The sequence below is a fragment of the Aristolochia californica genome, unplaced genomic scaffold (genome assembly GCF_029961685.1).
Source record: "Aristolochia californica isolate CCGP_79_NKW_82.1479 unplaced genomic scaffold, dmAriCali1.0.hap1 SCAF_1, whole genome shotgun sequence".
In the NCBI taxonomy this organism is placed as follows: Eukaryota; Viridiplantae; Streptophyta; class Magnoliopsida; order Piperales; family Aristolochiaceae; genus Aristolochia; species Aristolochia californica.
In genome coordinates, this window is record NW_027181770.1 from 61,222,730 (window position 1) to 61,250,127 (window position 27,398).

Here is a 27,398-nt window from a genome sequence, read left to right on the forward strand (position 1 = left end):
TACAAAAAGTTGAAATACATCAAAAACTTCAAATTTTTTCGTGAAGGAGATAAATCCAAGTATACCTACTAAAATCATCAACGAAATAAAATACCTTTGACCAAACTAACTAGTCACAGGACAAGGACCCAGACATCTGAATGGACAAGCTTAAATAATTTGTCTGTTGATATGAAACAGTAAAAGAGCTCCAGTGATGCTTGTCCATTTGACATGACTTGCACTGAAAAGAAATGCTGTAAGGAAATTCTGGAACTACTTAAATCAACTTCGTAGGTAATGGATGACCTAGTCTGAGATGCCACTATAGAGGTGAGTCAGCTGTGTGTAGCGCATGTAATGTATTATCTGGTATGTGGTTCTCCAAATAATGTAGTCCTCCTTGCTAATGAGCTAAACCAGTCGTCTTCCTCATCACGAGATCATGAAAGACAGCGAGTGAGATAAAAAGTTAAGGAGCAGTTCGTAGACTTTGCAAGTTGACTTATAGACAATAAAGGGAAATTTGGGAACAAGTAAGGCAGACTAAGGTGATAGGAAAGAAGCATGAATAACATTTCTCACTCCTTGTATTGGTGAAACAGACCCATCAACAAGAATGACATGTTTTATATACAAGGACTCCTTTAAGTCAGAAAATAGGGAAGGTATACCTGACATGTGTTTAGTAGCTCCTGAATTAAGGACCCAAGATGGAGAATGACACACAGTGAATGCAGACATACCTGTGGGAGGACAAGTATGAGCCAAGGATGCAAAGGGGGATGTGATGGAGAGCTGAGCCATACGTTGGGCAATCTAGTGCTGTTGCTGAATTAGGTTTTGCATTTGTGACTCGAGGTGTGACAGGTGTTGTAACATCAGGTACAGTTGCATTACCATCAAACTTTATTCAACATCCGTTAGAATAATGATTAGTACATCTACAATGAACACATTTTCTTTCTGCTTTGCCATCCCCACAACCTCTTTCTAGGCTTGAACTGTCTCTAACTCTACCTCTGCTAGTCCTCGTGCATCCCCTGGATGGTTAAGTGGAATTGGATGCATTAGTTGATGTATTAAGAGCTGTGGCTTCACTTATCTTAGCATCCTTTCCTACCTTTGGTACAATTGTCTTTTCAACTCTCATTACCCTATTAAAGGTAGTAGATAGGTTGGGTATCTCATAAGAGGCGAGGACTTGAGCCTTGATTCCATCAAATTCAGCACCCAAACCATCAATAAACTTTACTACTAGAAGCTGATTTTGTTGCTACCTGGCCTCTCGTTCATCCGTAGTAAATGGATGATAAATATTAATCTCTTGCCAGTTGCCCAGAAAAGAACTTTAGTACTCCATTACTGTCTTGTTTCCTCTTTTCGAACCCAACGAAATCAGTATATAACTCTTGCCAAGGCTCATTATATACCCTTGAAAGATTGTTCTCCTTAGCATATAAAGTTTCTAGAGATACCCACATAGCTTGGGCAGTCTCAAAATTCATAACCTGGTTCCACAATGAAGAATCTTTACTGTTGACAATCTAAGTCATAACCTGGCTGTCTTCTGCTTCCCAATCATCATCAGTGGGAATGGGGGATCATCCCTAATAAATTTCAGCCTTTTCCTGGCTTTTAAATACATCCTAATTGATTTGGCCCAATTAAGATAATTGTCACCATTTAATTTTTTAGATGTAATAGTAATAATTGATTTGGAAAGACAAAGTTAAAGCTACCACCCCCCCACCTTCCCCCAATTCAAACTCCCCTCCGGTCCTTCCCATGGAGATCCCTCCTGATTGGTTCGATTTTCCTCCAGCCTCCCCCTCTGAAATCCCCCCCACTTGGTCCGACCTCCCACCAACTATAATTCCAAACCTCACCCCAACCATGTCCATTCCTCCCACTCCGCGGGATGATCTTCTCCTGTTTCTGCTGGAGCAAGAACAAAACTTCCCACGGGAGGATTTTTCGGAAATGACGGAGCTTGCAAAAATTTTCTGTTCAGGCTACCTCGAAGCTGGTAAGGCGGCACAGAATATCACTACCCCCCGTTCTACATGATTGTTCTGTCTTGGAATGTTAGAGGGCTTGGCTCTCTGTCTAAGCGAGCCCTCATCAGAGCAGCTCTTTTTGATGTTAAACCAAAAATTGCAATACTTCTTGAAACTAAGCTGCAGTCTTTGACTATTCTCTTGCCTGTGATTTATGGTATGACTCTAATCCTATGTGGGCCAATGTTGATGCAATTGGCCATTTCGGTGGCATAGTTATCATCTGGGATCCAAAAGCTTTTAATGCAATTTTCGTTATACCGGGACACTTCTCAATCGGTCTCCGTTTTCTTGATCACAACCTTGGAACATCATGGGCGCTAGCCGGCATATATGGGCCTACTCGATACCAAGACCGGGCACCCTTCTGGGAGGAAGTCTTCCAACTCGTCCAGTTATGGGACCTCCCTTGGCTTCTAGGAGGAGATTTCAATGCGACGCTTCTTTGCTCAGACAAAAACCCTCCTGCCACCCGAACCTCATCATCTATGAGAGCTTTTTCTGACCTCATTAGCAGTCTAGGCCTCTCTGAGATTCCTCTCTCGGAAAAAAATTCACCTGGACAAATTGTCAGACCCCCCCCCATTTTGTCTAAACTGGACCGATTCTTTGTTAACAATGAATGGAACCTTCTTTTTCCTAACATCTTTGGTCAAGTCCTAAATAAAATCGGATCTGACCATTGGCTTATCCAAATCAATACTCATCCAGTCGCGTGGCAACGATCTCCTTTCCGTTTTGAGAATGCCTGGCTATTAACCGAGTCTTTCATTCCTTTCTTCAAAAACTGGTGGCTCGAGCAAGAAAAACATCCGAACCCGGGCTGAGCTCTCCCTCTGAAACTCAAAGCCCTCAAGGCAAAGATCAGACTATGGGAAAAAAATCACAGAATATCTGCTGCTTCCAAAAAGAATCGATTTGCCGCCGCATCTCGGAGCTAGATCTACTTGAAGAACAAAGGTCAATCTACTTGTTAGAAATAATTTAAATCTAGAATATTTGAATTTTCTTTGCTCAGAGTCTGTTCGTTGGAAACAACGTTCTAGATTTTGATGGATGGCCGAAGGAGATGGAAATATCAAGTTTTTCCATTCCATCGCTTTGGCCAGGAGGACTAACCGTATCATTGCTCTCTGTAATGGAGACCACATGATAACGGGTAGTGCCTCCATTTCTAACCTTTTGGTGAAGTACTTCACAGAGCTGTACTCAGAAGATTGTTTCAGAAGACCGAAACTCCAGCAACTTGAATTCCAGCGTATCTCGTCTGAAGATGCTGACGATCTGGAAAAGCCGTTCTCATCAGAAGAAATTGAACGGGCTGTCCTCGGCCTACTTAATGATAAAGCCCCAGAACCAGATCTGTTAAAAAACGACATCAGTGCTTTCATTCACAATTTTCACCAAGTGGGAATAACTCATTGTGGCATCGGGGCGTCTTTTATTGCACTTGTTCCAAAAAAATCAAATTCGGAGCTGCCCAAATATTTTCGTCCCATTAGTCTCACCTCCCATTCATATAAAATTATTGGGCACTTCTTGGCAAATGGGCTAAAAGCCATCCTTTCCAAGGTAATTAATCCTTGTCAAAGCGCTTTTATCCGAGATAGGAACATCCTGGACTCCTTGATTCTTTCAAATAATCATCCCTGCCAAGGTTTGTTATGAAAATTGATTTTGAGAAAGCTTTTGACCGGGTTGACTGGAAACTTGTTGATTATCTTTTTGACCGAATGGGCTTTGGCACAAGGTGGAAATTTTGGACAAGGAGCTGTATTTCCTCTCCTTCTTATTCTGTCCTTGTAAATGGAAAACCTCAAGGCTATTTCAAAGCTTCTAGGGGGATAAGACAAGGGGACCCTCTATCTCCATTCATTTTTACTCTCATTGGTGAGTACCTTGTCTCAATGCTCCGTTTTGCAAAATGTTCGGGTTGGTTAAATCCTGTCTCTGAAGATCCGAACCAAGACATCCCTATTTTATAGTATGCTGATGATACAATTCTTTTTGGAGAAGGGTCCATGAGACGAGTTACACACATGAAAGCAGTGTTGAACATTTTTGAATTAACCACTGGTCAAAAGGTAAGCTGGGAGAAAACTTCAATCTTTGGATTTTATATTGAATCCTTTGTTCTCAATTCAATGGTGAGTTATTTGGGATGTAAGGTTGCGTCTCTTCCGAGCACTTATCTGGGACTGCCTTTGACTCTGCTATTGCCTTCAAAGAACACCTGGTTCCCTGTTGTTGAATGTCTCTAGAAGTGTCTCGCTTCGTGGAAAGCAAAATATTTATCTAAAGCTGGTAAGTTGGTTCTCATCAAGTCTTGCCTACATGGTATTCCATCTTATTTTTTATCTTTGTATCATTGTCTTGCCTCTATTTGGGATAGAATAGAGTTTTTAAAGCGAAGATTCTTATGGGATGGGCCAAATGGGGAAAAAAAGTTTAATCTTGTAAGATGGGGTCATGTTTGTAAGCCTATTATTATGGGGGGGCTCGGGATTCGGGACATCGCTACAACGAACAAGGCCTTGCTCTTGAAGTGGATATGGAAATTCAACATGCAACCCAATCTGTTATGGCACCAAATGGTAAAAATTAAAACTGGGAAAGGCTGTGGGTGGTGGATGGACGGGGGAAGACTCTACAAGTTATCTCCTGTATGGAAGAAAATCGCCCAACTCCTACCTATCTTCAAGTCTGTGGTCAAATGCTATATCGGTTGTGGCAGGAAAACTTTGTTCTGGACGAACTGGTGGCTTGGCTCAAGCTGCCTAAAGGGTAGCCATGAACGTATTCATCAACTGTCAGGAACTCATAATACGATGGTTTCAGACCATAGGCAGGCCTCGGGCGACTGGAACTTACATCTCAGGCGAGCGTTGAATGACACCGAAGCTCTGGAAGCAATTGACCTGGTCAAACAGCTCTCCGAAGTGAAAATAAAAAGCTCACCCGATTCACTCATTTGGATGCCGAACAAGCAAGGTATGTTCTCTACCGCTTCTGTGTATCACCACATGATCTCGTACCCGACTCCCCAAGCAACACATCCAACTGCCTTTGCATGGTCCTTGCATGTTCCTCCTTGCGTAAAGTTCTTTATCTGGACTATCTGCCGTAAGAAAATTTTAACTTCAGACGCTTTACAAAAAAGAGGCACTAATATTCCAAATTCTCTGTGCCCGTTTTGCAATACATGTCCTGAAACTGTAGATCACACCCTATTGCACTGTGAATATGCACATTGGATCTGGACCGAATTGATGAACAAAATTGAAATTTTATATTGCCCATCGCAAGACTTACATAACACAATCCTCAGTTTGGTCAATGCTCGTCTCCCTAAGTTGGGAAAAATATTAATTTCTTGTTATGTTGGCCACACAACGTGGAATTTATGGAAAGAAAGGAATAATAGAAAATTCAATCAGAAGTCTCTCCCTCGGAAAATTCTATGTGACCGAATTATTGGGCAAGTGTCCTTTTGGGTTCTCTTGTGAAAGGAATTTTGCAATTTGCAAGGGGCAAACTTGCGTGGAAACTGGCGAACTATTGCAGAAATGGCATCTCCTGCAAAAAATCCAGAAATGGTTGAATGGTCTAAACCCCCTCCATGCCACTTTAAGCTAAATTTTGATGGAAGTGCTTTTGGATGTCCGGGTCCTGCTGGATACGGAGGTGTAATACACGATGAAAATGCAAACCTTCTCTTTACACAATAGGTACTTCTGACTCCACAAGTGCTGAGTTACATGGGCTGTACAACGGGCTGAAACTATTCAAGCAAAAAAAGGAGGGTGTTCTCTTAGTTGAGGTGATTCTAAAGTCATTATCAGTTGGTGCACGAAGCCATCTAAACCTCCTTGGCGTCATTGGGTGTTATTTGATGAAATTTGTAAGTTAATTTCTGCTTTACAATGTAAGTGGAATCATGTTCCAAGATCGGCTAATCATTTAGCTGACGTTCAAGCGAAAAAGGGCGTTTCCATCCAACATCTTGTTGTGGAGGAAATGTCTTTCTAGCTAGCAAGGTTTGTAACCTCTCTTCTTTCGTAATACATGTACACATTTCTCTCAAAATAAAATAAAATAGTAATAATGTTCTTTCCATTAGAGTTTAAAACTTCTTTAGATGGCGTATATACCTCACCAGAATCAGCCATAATGCTTGTATAAAAAACACAAATCTGTTCAATTGCACCTTCCAAAAGTTTCTATATGATCAATCTAAGTGGGTCCCACCACATAGAATTAGGGCTAGGGCAGTTACTGTGATGAGCGGACTTCAAACTTCAACAATTATAGCATAGATTTCAAATTCCAGGTAAAATAATCCAAATAATCATCAATTAGGGCTGATGTCAGCATAAGCTATAGATGATGCAAGCATGAGCAGGAGAGGGAGTTGGCACACATCCCAAGACAAGCATAAAAGAACCCTTTTTGGGCAGTTTAAATTATAGAAACCTGTCCGAACCAATAACCCTAAGGTTATGGCAGAGGAAAAAGAAGAAAAAATTGGATTTTTTTACCAACCAGTAGCTGAAAAAAAACTGAGGAGATCTTTCTTTTATGTAATCGTCTGCTTCAAAGGATAATAAAAGTTGACTAAAGGCCCTCCCAAAAGTTCTTTTTTTTTTTTTTGAGAATGTGATGTGGAATTAAAGAAGTAGCAAATTACAACCTTGGGGGGGGGGTCTCCTGTAACAACCAGCGATTGGAGGAGAGAGTGAGAGAAAGAGAGAAGATGGAGGAGAAGGCTCAAAAGAATGAACTATGTTGGGAGTTGTGCACGACCCCCAACCTATTTATTTTGGGAGTCATGCACGACCCCCTACCTATTTATTTTGGGAGTCGTGCACCACTCCCAACCTATTTATTTAAATACCTATCATAAATTTACAAAATTACCCCTCACTTAAGTGAAACCCTAATCTTCTTATATTTCCCATTCTACTTGTCCTTTGTACATAAAACTTGGACTATAGATATAATTCAACACAGGGAACAAGATTACATCAGAATATAAAAGTGATAATAAAGTGAAATAACCAAAATGCCCCTGTACTAGTTTTTCAACAGTTGCTAATTGAAGAATTCTCAGATTGTTTACCTGATGTAATGAAGCAATAGATGCTGTCACACACAATCAAGGAAAGTTATTTCTTCTAGTTGAATATACTCCAATATTGCATTTGACATCTTTTAAATTTTCTGCTGTATTTCTATCTTAGTTTAATTCAACTTTTTTTTGAAATTTGTATAAAGTTAGATGGATGTAACCATGGATGCTTCTCTCAAAAACACTTGCAATGCACTATGTTAATGGCTTTGTTTTGTCAATAGGTTCATTATGCAAGGCAGTTCTACGAGAATGTGGTCCCTGCTTATACAATTTATGATGTTAATTGCCCAGACCACAATTTTCGCAAATTTACTGATGATGGTCAGTACCTTATTAGTTTTAGTAGGAATTATCAAGACCTAATTGTTTATAGGCCTGCATGGCTTTCGTATTCATGTAAGGAAGAATTTTGCAATCTGCATGATGATCTGCCCCAAAGGGCAAGGAAATTTGAGAGCTTCTTCACCCAGCTACACTGTATACCCCTTGCATCCACTAATGAAGTTATTTGCAAGGACTTCTTTCTTTATGTAGAAAGCAAGCAGTTTGGCTTGTTTGCAACATCAACTGCACAAGGTCCTGATGCACCTGCTACTGAAGGAGCAGTTCATGGGGTTCCATCCATTGAAAGGATAACATTTCACCTTGTGAGGTTTGTTTGGGTAATTATTATACCCTTTAAATTTTTGTGAATGTATCAGTCATAAGTGCTTGGTATAGTCCTATCTTTTGCTTGTTTGAAGTAAGAGACTCCTAAATGCTAGATATCTCTCATCTCATGTATTTAAGTAACTCAAACATGCCATTTGGAGGCTCCATAATAAGAAGTAATCAAGGGGAGCTGTGGAGGGCCATATTTCAAATCTCCTTTTACAACATCTTTTTTCTTGAAGAGAAGTAATAGCTCATATAAAGCTCTGCTTGGTGTTTATGATGAGACTTTTGACAATTCCAGATGGATGCATATTTCTTGGAGGCATACCCCATTGATCTGCCAATTTGGTGGCAGTTTAACTGGCTTATCAAGGGGCTTGTTTTGAGTACTTGATTGTAGGAGATAGTTTTCTGTTAGATGATTCATAATGTATTTTTTTGTTTATGACTTTTGCTTTTGGGAAATGTCTGCTATGGCTGGCCCGATGTATTTTTTGTGAAATCTCCTTACAATATTTTTGTTTTTTTTCAAAGAAAAGGAATTAATAATGCAGCTTTTAGTGGAGAATGATTGATTCAGGGATGTAAAAGAAGAAAGATTAAGTTCCAATAAAAATAGAAGCAGCTGCTTGATTTCAAGACAAACACATTGAGGAATGCAATAGTGATTGCTGCAAGTAGACACATTGAACCACTGCCAGCTAAAAGTTAGAAACATGGGGCAGAATTGATTGCCTGTACCCAGCCTTTATGCTGTATAAGCTGCTCCTTACGTGACAAGAAGACATGATTGTAAAACATGCAGATGAAACAACTAAATCTATCTCTAACAGCGGCAGACAAAGACAAGCACAAGCATGCTAACTGATAAGGCAAGCATCCAAATTAACAAGTGGCACAACAAGTTTTGAAACAATGCCTGATCAAATTCAAGGAGGTTACTTGATTTTCAACCAGCTGGGAAACAAAAAAAGTTTTGATAAGAATTATAGGAGCAAAAAGCAGGAAGTGAAAACTTTTTCTTCCTTGTCTTCTTCTTCTTCTTCCCCTACTTCTCCATCTTCTGTTCTTCCTTCTTCAGAATCAATTATGCTTTGATACCATGTGAAAATTCATGAACGTTGAAGAAACAAAGGTTGAAGACGTGGGAGGGAGGAGAGAGAATGTAGGAGAAGAAAGAGAGAACACACTCCTTGAATTAGAAATAAAACTGGAAGAGATTGAGCCTTCTCTCTTGTTCATCACATAAATAGTGACAAGACAACACTAATGTCCCTGCTCCCCTTAGGTTAGATTTGAACATTCTCTCTTGTTTGTAACATAAATAGTGATAAGACAACACTAATGTCCCTGCTCCCCTTATACCCTTGGAAATAACATTCTATAAGAAAATGCTTTCCTAGAAACATTTGTAAATAGAAATTGTACGACAATTAGAATAGTTTAGGATTACTTGTTATGTGCATTGAGGAACTAGAACACTGTTGTAAAGGAAGGGATTTGACAGAGAAAGAGGAGAAGAGTTGAGAGAAGAGGAAAGAGAGAAGCAGCCTTACTTGCATTGGAGTTTGTGCTAGAAAAGCTTGAGCTCCTCTCTTTGAGAATTACAAGAAGGGCAAAAATGCCCTTAGTTACAAAAACTCCTATATCTCATAAAATACAACTGTTTTGACTGAAACTTTAAACATAAGAGCTTAATGTAATTATCTAAATAACAACTGACACTCCTCTTATCTGCTTCTCCGGACCTTTTGGCATTGCTAACTCAACTATTGTGGAGCTTTCTGGTCTTCTCCATGGCTTCCATATCTTCGTCGAGCATTTTAGTGGCCTGTTCATTGTGGAAGCGACTCTCGGGTGGTCATTGGGTGGTGTTCATCCTTCATATTCCCACCTTGGAGACATTGGCAGCTTTTTCTTGATATTATGGATCTTGTTTCTTCCATTCCTTGTACTTGGTCTCATGTACTTAGATTAGCCAATACGACTGTTAATTCCTGTGCTAAACTGGGTCCCTCCCTTCAATCTCCTATTGTAAGGGGAGGCCTCCCTTGATGTTCTCTTTTTCCTTTTTCTTGAAATAAAATCATCATTATTTTTAAAAAAAGCAGACCTTTCCCGGGGCACCTTTCAAATACTTTAAAATCCTTTGGGCAACTTCTAAATGCACTTTCTGAGGGTTTCCCATGAACTGGCTCACAACTCCCACGACAAAGATTGTCATTGAGTGGTGTCCAAAGGTAAACAATCATCCCTGGCAGCATTGGGACATGTATTTTGAAATATATAATATAACTTCTCTTTTGAATTGTACTTGGATCCACATCCCTAGGTCTGCCAATCACATGGCAGATTCTCAAGCTAAGCTGGGTGTTTCCCTCCAACACCTTGTTGTAGAGAAAGGCCCACTTAGTTATGTTTGTATATTTCTTTCCCTCTTTTATAAAAGTTTTTACATCCTTCATAAAAAAAAAACCAAAAAAAAAAAAAAACTCCCTCCCACAACAAAGGATATATCGGGCCTGGTAACTATAGCGTATATCAATTAACCTACAAAGCGTTTGTACTATGTTTTGTCCTTGAGAACCAATAAATCATATTCTTGCAACATATCTAACACATATTTTCTCTAAGAAAAAACAATACCTCTTTTACTACAAGATACTTTGATGCCAAGGAAGTACTTTAGAGGACCCAAATCTTTTGCCTAAAACTGAGTAGCCAGTGCTTCTTCACTGCTGCAATGCCTCCAGGATCATCCTCATAAAGTACAATATCATCCACAAATACAACCAAAATAACCGTACCAATCTTCCTTTTGAGCAAGAATATAGAATGATTGTTGAAACCAAACTGCATCATTACTGTATTAAACTTCTTGAACCATGCTTTCCGACTTTATTTAAGTCCATAGATAGCCTTCTTTAACTTACATACCTTCCTTGTCTCCCCTTGAGCAACAAACCTAGGAGGTTTATCTCTATATACTTCCTCATGTAGATTACCATACAACAAGATATTGTTCACATCAAGTTTAACGAGAGACCACCTTTTATTGACTACCAAAAAAATTAATCTATGTAATGATTAAGCCTAGTCACAGGTGAGAACGTCTCAAATGCATAAAAACCAAATGTCTGTATATACCCTTTTGCCACCAGCCTTGCTTCGTGTTGCTTAATAGATTCATCGACATTATATTTAATGGTATACACCCAAACACAGCCTACAATAGTTGACGTTACTGGTGGATTCAAAGATTCCATGTTCCCCTAGACATTATGGCACTCATCTCATCATCCATAGGTTGTTTCCACTCCGGAGAACCCAGAGCATCCTGCACTAAACAATGAATAGTGGAAGTAGACAAGGACATGACAAAGGATATAAAGGATGGAGATAAAAAATCAAAGGGTACATATTTTGAGATTGAATGAGAAGTGCAAGGTCTTTTACCTTTCTGAAGACTGATGGGTAAATCCAAATTTGATGGGATTGGACCCTCAGGCAAAAGGAAGAGGATTGATTTGGAGGAGAGGGCTTAGGAGTTGGAGCATCTAGAATTACAACAAATGGCAACTCACGGTGAGGGCGCCGACTATAGACTTGAAGAGGTGGAGAAGGACTTGTGAATGGTGCATCAAAAAATTGTTACAGGAACAAGACTATCCATAGAAGAACTTGATGATACAAGAAACTCAGCAAACGATGCAAAATATGGAGTATGCTCAAAGACGGTTACACCAACTGACGCATATATCTTTCGTTTAATAGGGTCATTAGATTTGTACCTCTTTTGTTGACGAAAGTATCCCAGAAAGACAAACTTGACAAATCAAGATGATAACTGTTAAGTTGGGTCCAAGACCCATCCCAAAATGACTAGCCAACTTAGGAAGCCTCTTTTCCAACTAATAAACTCAAGATCTTTATACTCACCAATCCATGTGGGACTATTCCTTAACACTCCCCCTCACGTGTAGGCCCTCTTTGGTGGCTCTACAAGTGGATAATTTAGGTGTAGGCCCTCTTTTGTGGCTCTACAAGTGGATAATTTAGGTGTAGGCCCTCTTTTATAGCTCTACAAGTGAATAATTTTAGGTGTAGACCCTCTTTTGTTAAGGAATAGTCCCACATGGATTGGTAAGTACGAAGAACTCGAGTTTATTAGTTGGGAAAGAGGCTTCCTAAGTTGGCTAGACATTTTGGGATGGGCCTTGGACCCAAATTAACATGGTATCAGAGCGGGTACTCATATGTGAGACTATTCCTTAACAATAATTTTTTTGAGGAATCACCCAACTCGTGTATAAAACAAGTGCATCCATATATATGAGGAACAACATCAAACAACTTACAACAAGGTTCTAAAACTTGCAGAGGAACTTGACCAAGCAAAACAAATGATGGCATGAAATTAATTAAGAAACAAGAGGTCAAAACAACATCTTCCCAAAAGATTTAGGAATATTCATTTGTAATAGTAAAGTCCAAGTTGCCCCCTCTCTGAGGATTTCACGGGGCTCTCTAGGGTGGCGAGTGGTTGATTCTTGGAGAGATCGCTCATGGAGTCTTACGTTTCGCAGGGGATTAAATGATGAGGAAACTTCGGCTTTTTGCTCTCCTCTCCAGACTCAGCAACACTACTATTCGTGAACATGCAGTTGATAAACTGACATGGAAGCCCAACATTAATGGCCGATTCACAGTTGCATCCGCCTACACTCACATTAGAAAACAAGATTACAGCATGCATGAGCACAAGGCAAACCTGACATGGAAGCTCTCAGCGCCTAGTAAAATCAAATTCTTGTGTGGACGGCCATCAAGGAACAAATTCTCACCTCTGACAACCTCCATAAAAGAGGTTACATTGCCTTTGATCGCACTTGTCTCCTTTGTGGTATGTGCGATGAGACATTCCAACATGTTCTTTTACATTGTGATTTTTCTTGGCAAGTCTGAATGAAGATATTAAAGAAGATTGGTCTCTAAATGGGGCTACATCAGGACCTTTTCGGCACCTTTGAGATGGTTATGGGGATATGCCTTCCTAGGCTGGGCAAGATAATTCTCTTGGCATGCCTTGCGCATGTCCCATGGTGCATATGGCTCGAGCGAAACAACCGGAGATTCAACTCCAAGGCTAGCACCCTGGACAATATAGCTTCTCAGGCAGTGGGCCTTATCTCGAGTTGGCTACATTCTAGGAAGGAGTTTGCTTCTCTAGCGGACATCTCCCTTCGGGAAAATTGGGGTTTGATCGCGAACATGGCGGGGCCCTGTAGGAATCCAGTTATGGCCACCTGGTATCCTCCCTCTTGCGACTGCACCAAACTCAATTTTGATGGCAATGCTTTAGGTTGTCCTGGGCCGGCTGGAGCTGGTGGTGTTTTTAGAGACAGCAGGGGAGACCCTATTCTATCTTATGCAAGGCCGGTGGGTATTGCTGATTCAAATACTGCTGAAGTGAGTGCTCTTCTATTTGGCCTCCAAATATTTAAAGAGCGGTTTCATGGTAAGCTGGTTATCTAAGGCGACTCAAAGACTGTCCTTAGCTGGTGTTCAAAAGATAGCTCCCCTCCTTGGCGCCACTGGCCAATCACTGATTGTATTGATGACATTGTGTCATCCATTCATTATAATTGGAACCTCGTTCCTAGATCAGCCAATTCTTTGGCTGATAAATTGGCAAAATTCGGAACCTCCAACAATCTCTCATGTTTTGGGAAGGCTTCCCCTCTTGTAATCTGCTTGTTTGAGCTCTCATAATAAAATTCAACATCATTTAAAAAAACAAAAAAATAAAAATAATAAAGTCCATGTAAACTCAAGGAGATGTCTGTTTTTCTATTTTGCTGCCCCATTTTGTTGAAGGGAATATTAGTAACATGTCTGATGAGTAATACCATGAGAAATACAAATGATGCAAATTTTTGATTGAGATACTCCAATCCATTGTCAGTACAAAAAGCATGAAAACAAGCACCCAACTGATTCTTTATTTCATTTAAAAAGTTCAGGAATACATCAAATACTTCAAATTTCTTCTGTAGGAGATACACCCAAGTTACCCGACTAAAATTATCTATCAAAGAAATAAAAAAACTTGAAGCCAAATGGACTAGGAACCCGACATGACCCATACATTGGAAGGAACTAATTCAAACAATTTGTTGCTATGACTAAATCTAACTGGGAAAGTGGCTCGACGAAGTTTTCCCAATTGATAGGATTCACAATCAAAACAAGTATCTCCTGTCAAGGAAGGAAAGAATTGACGCAACTTAATTGGTGATAGATGCCCCAAGCATACCTCTTTGGAGATGGAGCGAAGAGGAGAAGAGCGATGCAAGAACGACGAGATGTGCGAGAAGAGAGAGGGGATCGAGTTGAGTGAGAAGGAAGAGGTGCTCCCTGACGAGGCTTCCCACTATGCAAGAGTGACAACCTCCTCAGCCGGGCTTCATCAAGCTGAATTTTGATGGTAGCTCCTTCGGCAATCTTGATCTGGCGAGTTTTGGTGGCGTTTTTGTGATTCTAATGGTAATCAACTTTTGTCATACTTTGGATCTATGGGTATCTCTGATTCCACTTCTGTCGAGCTTCATGCCCTGCTCAGTGGTCTCACCATTTCCCTTGAACACCTCTTCAGCCCACTCCACATTGAGAGAGATTCTGTTGTGATTATCGAATGGTTCTCCTCTCCCTCCACCCTGCTGTGGCGGCATTGGGATGCTTACTATTCTGGTATGGACAATCTTCCTCACATCTCTTGTACTTGGTCTCATGTACCCAGATCTGCTAATTCTGTAGCTGATGCTTTTGTTAAGCAGGGAGCCTCCTTCCAATCCCTTGTTGTAATGGGTGTGCTTCCCTATTTTGTTGCTTGTTTCTCTTGCTTAATAAAATTATCACTTTTTCAAAAAAAAATAAAAAATTGGGGGTCCAGGGTGCTTGTGGCAGGAGGGTGTTTCATTGTGGGGGGGGGGGGTTGGGGGTGGCAGTGTGATCCTAGTAGGGTGGTAGGCTGGGAAGTTTGCGGGTGTTGATGGTTTGGTTGAGTAGGACGGTTGGTTGGCGAAAGTGGGGGAAAAGGTCGGTAGAGGCTGAGGTGCTTGATTTGAGCGAAGGGCTATCTAGGGCGAGTTTCTGGATCTCCTCAATGAACAGTTCCATCCGAAGCCATGAAACAGTTCCATTTGAAGCTGTTGTTGGTGAGCTCGGGGATGTATAATCTGGCCATGACTCTATATTGGGTGATCTTGCATTCATCAACTCCTTTATACAGAAACATCGAGAAGTAAGAAATCAGATTATCCGTCCGAAGCTCTCTTGTTCTCCTTCCTATGCCAGTAGAGCTGTGGTTGATTGGAATTGTTGGGTGAAGGTGGAACAAGACCTCAATGGGATGGAGATGAATGAGCGTTTATCTCCAGTTGTGGTGGTCACTTGGATCAGTTGGCCGGACCAATCCGTGACCTTGACAAAAGGAGTAGGTAGTTTTCCCATCTCAGAAGTTCATCCCGGGGGGTTCCCATGTCTATTTCACTGCCAATGTCTGTTTTGTTTTTTGGACTGTCTGCCAGTCATCTTTGTCTTCCAGCCGGGGAGAATCCAAGGGAAGGTTTGCTGCTTCTTTGTGCCCATCACCAGGAGGGTCAGCAGTGGTTTCCTGACTTTCTCGCCTTGGAGCCGCAGAGATCGTTACATGATGTTGTTGCTGTTTCTCATTTTCTGCTGCATGAGCAGAGTTCACTCGTCTTCCACGGTTGTGCGTGGAGTCTGTTGAATTTATGGGAAAGAGAAAAACTTCATTGACATCAATAACTTGTTATAATCAGAGTATGAAACTCTATTTATAGTAGAGGAGGATGTAGAGTCTTTATACAACTTGTCATTCAATCTTAATTACATTACAACTTTAACTCTTCAATTTAAGTAAGTCTATCTAAACAACTAGAAGACTAACTTGAGTAGAACTAGGAGTCCTTGATCTTCCAACTGATGTGATAAGGATGCCAGCTCATGGTAATCATTGTGTGTTCTACTTCTTATGGGCTTGGGCCCATCTTGTGGGCCTTCCTTGGTCATGTGGCCTATCTTATAATACTCTTATATATGTGGGCCTTCCTTGGTCTTATGGGTTTGGGCCCATCTTCTAATACACTTCAATATGTGAGTCTTCCTTGGTCGGGTGGGCTTGGGCCCTGTCTTCCAACACTCCCCCTCAAGCTGGGGGTGAGAGAACAACATGAACTCCCAACTTGCTGCAAATGATGTATAAAATATTTTTATTTATTTTTATAAAATGGCACATCTTCGAATATGCCTTCATCTTTCGACATTCCCCCTCACGCTGTTGCGTCCTTCATTGAGGCCCTGAAGTGAGTAAAAATCACTCCTAGTCAGTAAGTCATTGCTTCATAATCCAGTCCTAATGCTGGATGTAGGGCACACTCCACTGCTATCAGTAGTGTGTCTATCGGCATTGCTCTGAAGTGTCCACCATCGTGTCCCTCCACAGGATAACGACTCTCAAGTGGTATGAGACGTAAAAACCATTACAGGGGGGGGGGGGGGGGGGGGGGGATAATATAGATGTAATAATAAGTTCCTCCGTCATGGTTTCCCAACCGTGATATTTTTTGATAGGGCCTATCATGGTTTCCCAACCGTGATATTTTTTTGACACGGTATCCTCTGTCATGGTTTCCCAACCGTGATATTTTTTTTTTTTTTTTTTTTTTTTTGACAGGGCCCATCATGGTTTCCCAACCGTGATATTTTTTGATAGGGTATCCTCCGTCATGGTTTCCCAACCGTGATATTTTTTTACGGGGTAAAATAAATGATGATATGAGACCACCTCTTCTTCAATAATAATGTCCCCAAAGAGACATAATAGCAGCAACTGTATATAACACAACCATCTTCCAACACATATAACACGAACCAAATAATAAACTTTGTAGGACCCATGAAATAATCATAATCCAATATAAATATTTTTTCTTAGATGCAGAAGCTTTATCTTTTGTGCTCCCCTTTTCTTGAATATTTTAGTCACATAAACTTATTCACAACATATGAAATAAAATACCTCTTTCTTGTACTTCTTGTACTTCTCTTCCTCAAGCTGGGATGCAATGGCAGTGATCCCAACTTGAACCAAATATCATAGATGTAACAATAAGCCCAAATAACAGAGATGTATAAATAAGCCCTCAAACCAGGGAGAAGTGAGATATTTTTCTGATATATCAACTCAACCAGTGACACAAAACAATCGGCTTAAATTCGGATTTTCAATACAACAGAATACCAACATGACCTTTGATTCTTCCAATGCGAATATTTCTTTAAATATAGATCAGATTGACATGAAATTTTTTTCTTCTGAAACTAGAAATAAATATATTTAATCCAAGTATAACATATCTTCACACAATATAATTATCATAAGATAAATAATCTGATAGATTTCGGTCTCTGTCATCTGGTCGAACGAAGCACTGTTTCTCCTTTTTTCCAGAATGACCATTGATTCTTCAAAGATCAATATCTCCTTATAAACTGAGGATTGGTTGAATAGGTAAGAAAATAGACTTACGGATCTTTCTTTTGATATATAATTCTCCATATAAAGTATCTTTCTTGATAGCATAAAATACCTCGGAATTTGAAGATTACTGCTGCCGCTCGAACCTCTTTTTCAATCTGACCTTTACTGCTTCAAATATCGATTTCTCTTGTAGATAACTCAGATAAAAAATTGGTTGAATAGGTAAAAGAATAGACTTACAGATCTTTCGTTTGATATATATTTATCCATATAATTTCTAGTTCTTGATAGCTAAAAATACCGCGGAATTTGAAGATTGCTGCTGCTGCTCAAACCTTTTTGTAAACTGACATTCGCTCATTGAAATATCGATATCTCTCTGTCGATAACTCTGATTGGAACAAATCGTTCTTCTTTGGAAAGTAGACTCAAATATCTTTCTGTAAATATATATATTGCAATATGAAAAACTACGTATAGAGGTAAAAATCGCAAAGAAAAATACGGGTGTAGGGATTGAAAAAAAATAACTACGAGCCTAGACCTAGGGTTTAGGGTTTAGAGAAAAGGATCACATTACCTCTGTGAGTTGACCAAGTCAACTCACAGAACCTGCTCTGATACCATGTTGAATTTATGGGAAAGAGAAAAGCTTCATTGACATCAATAACTTGTTATAATCAGAGTACATGAACCTCTATTTATAGTAGAGGAGGATGTAGAGTCCTTATACAACTTGTCATTCAATCCTAATTACATTACAACTTTCTTCAATTTAAGTAAGTCTATCTAAACAACTAGAAGACTAACTTGAGTAGAACTAGGAGTCCTTCTTGATCTTCCAACTGATGTGATAAGGATGCCAGCTCATGGTAATCATTGTGGGTCCTACTTCTGTTGGGCTTGGGCCCATCTTGGGGGCCTTCCTTGGTCATGTGGCCCATCTTATAATACTCTTATATATGTGGGCCTTCGTTGGTCTTATGGGCTTGGGCCCATCTTCTAATACACTTCAATATGTGAGTCTTCCTTGGTCGTGTGGGCTTGGGCCCTGTCTTCCAACAGAGTCATGATTTCATTCTTCAAATTCTCATTTCCATTGCCTTCATTCTCTCTCACAAAATTCATCGTTTGTTGTTTTCTACGATCATGTGGGCCATCTCGGGGCTGTATCGTCTTCCTTGCGCCGTTCCTCGAGCTCGCATCTCCTTCGTCTGTGTCTCCTTGCATCCTCAAGCTTTTCCGCCACTCTAACAACCAATTGAGTCACCCGCTATGATTAATAGTTGTGAAAAATACTCTCTGTATACATAAATGCTTTCAAGAACTGCTGTCACTTCTGCCATTATAGAAACCACTTCACCTATGGAAAACTTTGGAAGAGAAATGTCCTCATGATTTCTAATAATGTTGCCAACTCCACCCAGTCCCGGATTGCCTTTGGAGCTCCCATCAAAATTATGCTTCAAGTGACTAACAACAGGTGGTTTCCATGTTTCCAACTGAATCAACTTTACTGGACAACAAACAACCAATCTTCTCCAATTTAATATGAAAGCCCCTCCAGAGTAGTCATGGCAATGCGTGCAAAGCTGACTCCATGAAAGTACTAAATGGACTGGTTTTTCAATTATTGCACCTATGGACCTGTTTTTATTAGAAAAACATTCTATCATTTTGCTCCAGCCATATAGTCCATAAAACAGCTGCACCTGTCAGTTTCCAAAGAGATTTCCTATTAGTTTCCAAAGAGATTTCCCCAAGTGGGGGTAATGGATAAGAGAAGAGGTCTGAAATCTAATCCACAAGATTAGCAGTATCAAAGCCAGAAAGTGGAAATATGAAAGCGGTTTTGACAGTTTAGAAGATTCTCTTTTAAAAATAATTATATTTGTTAGTCTAACTGTGAGGTTTTTATCAGCTGTATGACCCATGTTTTTTCATTTTTCAAACTTCTACTATAACTTATGCGAAGTTGGGTCCAAGGCCCATCCAAAAATGACTAGCCAACTTAAGAAACCTCTTTCCCAACTAACAGATTCAAGATCTTTGTACTCACTAATCCTTGTGGGATTATTCCTTAACAATTTTCCTCACATGTAGGCTCTCTTCTGTGGCTTTACATGTTGATACTTTGGGTAGAGGCCCATAGATGAGTACTTGCTTTGATACCATGATAAGTTGGGTCCAAGGCTGACTAACCAACTTAGGAAGTCTCTTTCTCAACTAATAAATTCAAGATTTTTTTACTCACTAATCCATGTTGGACTATTCTTTAGCACTCCCCCTCACGTGTAGGCCCTCTTTTCTGGCTCTACATAGGGATAATTTGGGTGGAAGCCCACATATGAGTACTTGCTCTGATACTATGTGAAGTTGGGTCCAAGGCTCGTCCCAAAATGACTAGCAAACTTAGGAAACCTCTTTCCCAACTAATAAACTCAAGATCTTTGTACTCACTAATCCATGTGGGACTATTCTTTAACAACTTAAATATGAACTTATTCACTTGCTAGTGGGCATGACATATCTTTTTGCCCTTCAGGTCATCTGCTGGATGGCGATGGCTGAGAAATATGATTGTCTCATTAAATAGAGAGACCACAAAGTAACTTGAGAAATTTCCATCGACTTAACTAACCTGTATTAATCGAAGTTGGTAAAACATTTAGACCATGGATCAACCATGGTTCACACTCAACTAGGTTCTTTGTCATTTCTAGCACATGATATGAGCAAAAATGGAAAGCTGGCAAATTCTATTTTATGTGGTTTGGCTTGATAAATCTAGAATTTATGCCTTAGCTATGCTAACTTATCTCATTTTCTTCTCATTTGCAGATTGGAGGATGGAGATATATTGGATGCAAAGGTTTTGTATAATGATTTTGTTAACTTAGCCCACAACATGGGAGTTTTCTTATATGATGATCTATTGGCCATTTTGTCTCTTCGTTATCAAACCATACATGTCCTCCAAATTCGGGACACGGGGAATCTCGTTCATGTTCGAGCAATCGGTGCATTTTGTCGAGAAGATGATGAACTTTTTCTCAATTCCCATGCTCAGGCAAGTAATCTAACTAAATATTAGGTGATTTTGACATCAACAAGCATAGGTCAATATCATATAAATAAGCAATTATTTGGCTCAATTTTTTTCCTCTGACTGATTGACTTGAACCATTTACTAGAAAACATGTGTTCTGAAGATATATTTTATGAAGGGTTAGTTCTTGAAAATAGTTATGAATATGACTTTTGGGTAAAAAATCAATGTTTGAAAAAGTGTTATTACAATGCTAAAACTGGTAAATCGTCTCTTTCAACATTCAAAGAAAAATGTTAAAATTGGACTTCCTAAGAAATTTTAAGGAACAGGTTGGCACTATTTTTATTTATTTATTTGATGACTGGGTAATTATAAAGGAAAAACAACGGGAAACATAGATGGAAAAGAGGCTAAGGAAATTGTTAGATACCTAGCCAATACTACCCAAAAGATCGGCCTATTAGGTAGCGGAAAACCGAGTACTTAACCCAGGACCACCCAACGTGTTGTGGTCTTTGACCATGGACCGAGTGATTCGACGATGGGATAGGTCGTTTGAGGGATCTTCGTTCACACCCTGACGTCCTGATCTACCAGGGCGACCTTTGGTGACGGATTGAGTACTCACGGAATGGAATGGAGAGGAGATGGATTTAAGAATGATGGATAACCAAGCTCGTCAAATGGAGTCCTGAACCTTGGGTTCGTCAAGGAGAACACCGACCCTAATTAGGTTAAAATTTTGCTTAGCTTCTCATTCCCTTTCGTTAGCCTCTTAAAGCAATCATGCCAAGGCTCGAGATATAGTTTATTACAATAATGCCATTCGTAGCTTACCTACTAGCAAATAATGAAATAAAGAAACATATAAGGCCTAAGGTACTTCACTGCTCCCTTGAGTCACCAACTCATCCACGTCGCCTCTGGATTACTCGTCCTGCTATGGAGTCCATAACATCACTCCCCCTTTGGAGAATGAACTTGTCCGCAAGCTCGAATGTAGGGTAGACGTGTTTAAAGACGTCTAGATCTTCCCAAGTGGCCTCTGTAGCATCTGTGTGTGTCCACTGAACTAGTATTTCTGTCTTGTCTTTAAGGTGGCGAGCACTCACAATTTTGGTGGGTGAGATCAACCTTACCGTCTTCAATAGGTGGTAAGGAAGGAACCGATAGTGGTGTGGAACCTTTTAAGGGCTTGAGCAAAGTGACATGAAAGACGTTATGAAGTTTGGACTATGGAGGAAGATGTAGCTTATACGCTACCTGTCCCACACACTGGATAATCAGGAAGGGTCCAAAATATTTCGGTGCAAGCTTGTGCCGAGTACCCGCAATTGAATGTTGACGGTATGGCTGGAGACGTAGCCATACAAAATCTTCCTGATGGTACTGAATATGATGGTGATGCTGACCATAATAAGCTTTCATACGTGCTTGGGCTTTTCGAAGACGTTGGCTAGCAAATTCTAGTAATTGATCGCGATTGTGAAGGGCTTGGTCAACTGCGTCCACTCTGGTGGACCCCTGAGTATACGAAAGCAGTCGAGGGGGATCCCTGCCATATAGGATTTTGAAAGGTGTGGCCTATAATGCTGTGTGAAAAGAGGTATTGTAGCAGTATTCCGCCCAAGGAAGGCATTCCACCCATCGTTTAGGGGTGTCCCCCACAAAACTCTGTAAATACATCTCAATGGTGTGGTTCACCACCTCAGTTTGGCCATCTGTTTGAGGATGATAGGCAGAAGAGTATTTTAGTTTGGTACCAGATAACCGGAATAGATCTCTCCAAAAATGACTTGTAAATACAACATCGCGATCACTGACAATGGATTCCAGAATGCCGTGGAGACGAATAATATTCGCGAAGAAAACTTGAGCTACCCGTGCGGCTGTATAAGGATGCTCCAACTGTATAAAGTGTGCATATTTTGAAAATCGATCAACCACCATGAAAAGAATAGACTTGCCCGAAGCCTTAAGAAGTCCTTCAATGAAATCCATAGAGATGTCCGACCAAACCTGTGTTAGAAGGAATGCCGTGGAGACGAACAATATTTGCGAAGAAAACTTGAGCTACCCGCGTGGCTGTATAAGGATGCTCCAACGGTATAAAGTGTGCATATTTTGAAAATCGATCAACCACCACAAAAAGAATAGACTTGCCCGAAGCCTTAAGAAGTCCTTCAATGAAATCCATAGAGATGTTTGACCAAATCTGTGTTGGAAGATTTAGTGGTTGCAGTACCCCAGCTGGACTTAAATTTTTTGCCTTGTTTCGCTGGCACACCTGACACTCAGCCACATACGTTGCAATAGTGGCTTTTGTTAAGGAATAGTCCCACATGGATTAGTGAGTACAAAAATCTTCAATTTATTAGTTGGGAAAAAGGTTTCCTAAGTTGGCTAGTCATTTTGGGATGGGCCTTAAGACCCAACTTAACATGGTATCAGAGCAGGTAATCATATGTGGGCCTGCACCTAAACTATCTACTTGTAGAGCCACAAAAAGAGGGCCTACACCTAAACTATCCACTTGTAGAGCTACAAAAGAGGGCCTACACCTAAACTGCCTACTCCTCAATTACCCACCTGTAGAGCCATGAAAAGAGGGTCTACATGTGAGGGGGAATGTTAAAGAATAGTCCCACATGGATTAGTGAGTACAAAAATCTTGAATTTATTAGTTGGGAAAGAGATTTCCTAAGTTGGCTAGTCATTTTGGGATGAGCTTTGGATCCAACTTAACAACTTTCATCCATTCCCAATAAAAATCTCCCCGTATCCGCTGTAATGTCTTGAGGAGGCCCTTGTGAGTGCTGTCATGGTATGATGAAACTGCGATGGCTACCAAAGGGGATGTGGAAGATAAATATATGCGGTGCTTGTATAAAATGATGTTGTCCTGAATTGACCAGTGGGAGGACATTGTGCCCCCTGCAATTTTTTCCATCTACTCCTTCATTTCTGGTGTGCGCTGGTGGTCCTCTTTGATTGAATCCAGCAAGAGAGGTGTTGGGTGACTAATGGCAGCAATGTGCGTTGTCTCCTCTGACCGACGTGATAGGGCATCCACAGTTTTTTTCAAGGCGCCGGCCTTATGTTCCATAGTAAAATCAAACCCCATGAGTTTTGTAATCCAATGCTGTTGTTGAGAAGTTGTGATTCGTTGCTCCAATAGAAACTTCAAACTGTAATGGTCTGTGCGGATGATAAAGAAACGTCTCCATAAATACGCTCGCCAATGACTGACTGCCTTTGCTAGGCCAATTAATTCCCTTTCATAGGCCGGTAACTTATGATGATGAGCTGCGAGTTGGCGGCTGAAGTAGGCAATAGGGTGGTGAGATTGTTGAAGTACCACCCCAATCCCTCCTCCTGATGCATCACATTCCACCACAAAGATATCATCAAAATCAGGTAACTGCAATACCGGAGCTGTTGCCAAAGTTTGTTTGAGTGTCTGGAAGGCTTGTTCCATGGTATCATTGTCATGAGGCTGGCCAATACAACCTAAAAGATTAGTCGTTTAAGTGCAGAAAACCAACCTAATCAAGAGAGGTGGACCGGAACCACCTCTGACACCCACTCCGCCCCTTACCGCTCCCCGCGGGATTCGAAGGCGGGACGTGCCAGACCTGGCTCTGATACCATGTGAAGAGGCTGGCCAATACAACCTAAAAGACTAGTCGTTTAAGTGCGGAAAACCAACCTAATCAAGAGAGGTGGACCAGAACCACCTCTGACAATCATTCGATTGGAAGGCATTGCGTCTGAGGAGATTTGATAGCGGAGCTGAGAGTGGCACATAATTGTGGATGAATTTGATAGTAACCTACTAAGCCCAAAAATCCTCGTAATGCTGAAATATTTCTCGGTTGTGACCAATGGATGATAGCAGAAATTTTTTCCGGATCCACTGTGACCCCTATTGATGTAATGATGTGACCAGATAGGCTACTTTAGGGCGACCAAACGAACACTTAGAACGTTTTAAATATAGATGATGAGTTCTAATAAGTGTGAAAACCAGCAGCAGATGTTGTAAATGTTGATCCCACGATTTGCTGTAGATTAATATATCATCAAAAAAATTAAAACAAATTTTCTGAGATAGGCACTAAATACCTCGTTCATTAACGCTTGGAACATTGAGGGAGCATTGAATAGACCGAAAGGCATGACGACGAATTCAAAATGGCCATGATGAGTACGAAAGGTTGTCTTCGCTATATCTGGAGGATACATGCGGACCTGTGTTATGGTCCCAGATCTGACACAAGGATTAGTAGGGAGGAAGAAGAGAAAACGAAGATCAAGCTAAAGGGAAACTTGAAAACCTTAGAATTCGTAAGGAGAGCTCCAAGCCTGTTTAACCTAAAATTAACCTAAATCAATGCTTGTCTTTCTCATTACTTTTACCCCTTAAATAGGGTTCACCCTGTTAGGGTTTAATATAAAATATTACTAAAATACCCCTATAAATAAAATATTCCAAAAATACCCCTGTGGTCTAAAACTGAAATAAATAAAGTAAATTAAAGAAAAACAATAAAAATAATAATGTTATTGCATGCATAACATTACACCCCCTTGAAGGTAGTATGAAAAGGCAAAGCTATGTATACTTGCAGGCCACTTTTCAAGGCAGGTGTGGCATGAAGCTATCAATTTCGTATCCAACGCCATGTCCAATCCATGGACCTGTTTCTGTACACAATATAGAGCGGCATAATATTTTGCAGGTTGTAGCTGCTGCTGGGTTGCCCTTAACTTCACTGCAATAGCAGCAGCAACCGCAAGTGACTTCACTGAATGACCCATATGAACCAGCAGCATCCCCGTAGCTTGCGAACTGAATCTCAGAGAAGGTGCGTCCTCCTGTGCCCGACAGCTGTAATGTCTTCCCTTCAGGGACAGAGGCACAAGCAGTGCCAACAGTGACAGTATGGAAGGACACTTCTGCTGGATGGCCTCCAAATTCTTCAAACAATGTAATGACGTTGTGATCTGTTGTGAAGAAGGAACGAGGAACGTGGTGCCATTGCTGAGAAGAAGCACCACAACCAGTTGTGCATTTCCATGCTGCATAGTTTCCTTTGTAATCACAGGCAGGGCAGCCAACGATTTGGGCAGAGAAGTGGGCCCAATATCTTCCGATGCTGTGGTTGTTGATCCATGCGGCACCCTTGCCCATGCTACCCAAATCCACAACGACTGTCTCTGTGCCCAAGGGAGCTTTGAAGGCAGCCTTATACCAAACCATCAAGGGAAGATCCTCTGAGTGCCAGGATTTATCAATAGGAGCAGTGTCTGAGTAGAGCGCCTTGTCTTCACCATCCAGACCAATCGTGTAAGACCATTTGTTTGATGACAAGTCTATGGTGTTGTTCCCATGGATCAACAGAACTGGGCCACCAACAATTCCAGAAACGGCCTCTGACTCACCAAGTTCCCTAGTCAAATTTTCGAACAGCCTTCTCCTAGCAGAGAATTGAGAAATCTTGTTTCCTTTCTGAATCTTAATTGAAGAAGGTGCTGATTCTGCTCTCGCCAGACTGGTCTTTCTGGACTTGAAGAACCCTTTTTTTCTCCATAGAGAAAGTGGTCATTGTGGTTGCCATTAGAGGGATGTACGTTGTTGTTGAGTACTCTCCATATCTCTTTCCAGTAACTATCCAGTAAAGAGTTAAGGGGAGTTTTAGGGGAAGCTGAACCTGAAGAAAGATTGCAACCTCTGGCAAATGTGGGCGTCACTGCTCCAGAAATCCTGGAGGAAAGAGATGAACAGGTATTTGCTACCAGCGCTAGAGCTTGTAATGACACTGCCTTGTCTATCAATTTCTTCAAGTCGACATTCGCAGGGAAATTCAGTAACCTCTGGAGACATGTAGGAGCATTTTCTGTTGCAAGGAGAGAGGATCTCAACTGCAGAAGCATTGAAACAGCCAGTGCTGCAATGAATGCTCCTCAAGGGGATGTTAAGACAATAAACTGGGAACAGGCAAATGCTTTCAGCTTCTCATCATCAATGCTGTTATCCATGTGCTGCAAGTACAGGTGCACCCCCTGGGTACTTGTCGACAATCACCTGATGATTCTGCTCAAACCTTCCCTTCAATTCCATCTCCCTTTCTGATTTCTTCTGGGCCTTCCCAACATACCACTCCTTGTCATCAATTTTTTTCCCAGGAAGGTCCTCAACAGCTAGAGCAGCATCTTCTGCATTCTCAAAGTTAAAAAATCCAAAACATTTGGATTTCCCATCTCCATCACTCATTACTACAGCGCTTGTAATGTTTCCATACTCGTCAAATAGTTTCTTCAAATCTTCACCACCAAAAGGCACACCAGGTTGAAGAATTATGACAAACAATGGTCGAACATCATACAATTCATCCAAAAGAATTAACACAACTTTTTTAAATGGACTGTTACTGCTGGAAAAATGACCCGCAGCAGCCACACTGTTGCTGTATTCATTCACCACCCATGCATTCTTAGCAGTAGAAACAACACTAATGCATACTTCTGCATTCTCAAAGTCAACAAAACCAAAAAATTTGGAATTCCCATCTCCTTCTCGCATGACTACAGGCATGGGTCCCAAAAAATTAAGTCCCTCAACAGCTAGAGCAGCATTTGCCGCCTTCTCAATTTTAACGTGCTTATCATGCAGGAGCATCCCATTAAGCACAAACATATATGGGACATTCACACTGCTGGGGGTCTCGTTAATAGAAAAATTAAACAGCCTTACCGTGTCAATTGAACAATGAACCCACGCACAGTGATTGTGCTCATCAACATCAAAACATTGTCCCCCAAATTTTTTTTTCAGCAGTCCCCATAAAATTATTTCTCTGAATCCCGGCATCCCCAGAAAAATATCATCTCGAAATTCATACATCCAAGCCCGAATACCTTCAATTGTGTAATGTTTCTCTGCTTCACGGAACA

The 27,398-nt window shown here is 40.7% G+C and overlaps 1 protein-coding gene across 3 annotated transcripts in view; it reads left to right on the forward strand.

Annotated features, from left to right (window-relative positions):
- Nucleotides 1–27,398, forward strand: part of LOC137954702 (light-mediated development protein DET1) — a 77,247-nt gene that overhangs the window by 13,209 nt on the left and 36,640 nt on the right. For all 3 annotated transcript variants that reach the window (XM_068801690.1, XM_068801691.1, XM_068801692.1), the window contains exons 2-3: nucleotides 7,392–7,822; nucleotides 20,231–20,459. In XM_068801690.1, coding sequence (XP_068657791.1) covers nucleotides 7,392–7,822; nucleotides 20,231–20,459 — 660 coding nt within the window. The remainder of the gene's footprint in view (nucleotides 1–7,391; nucleotides 7,823–20,230; nucleotides 20,460–27,398) is intronic.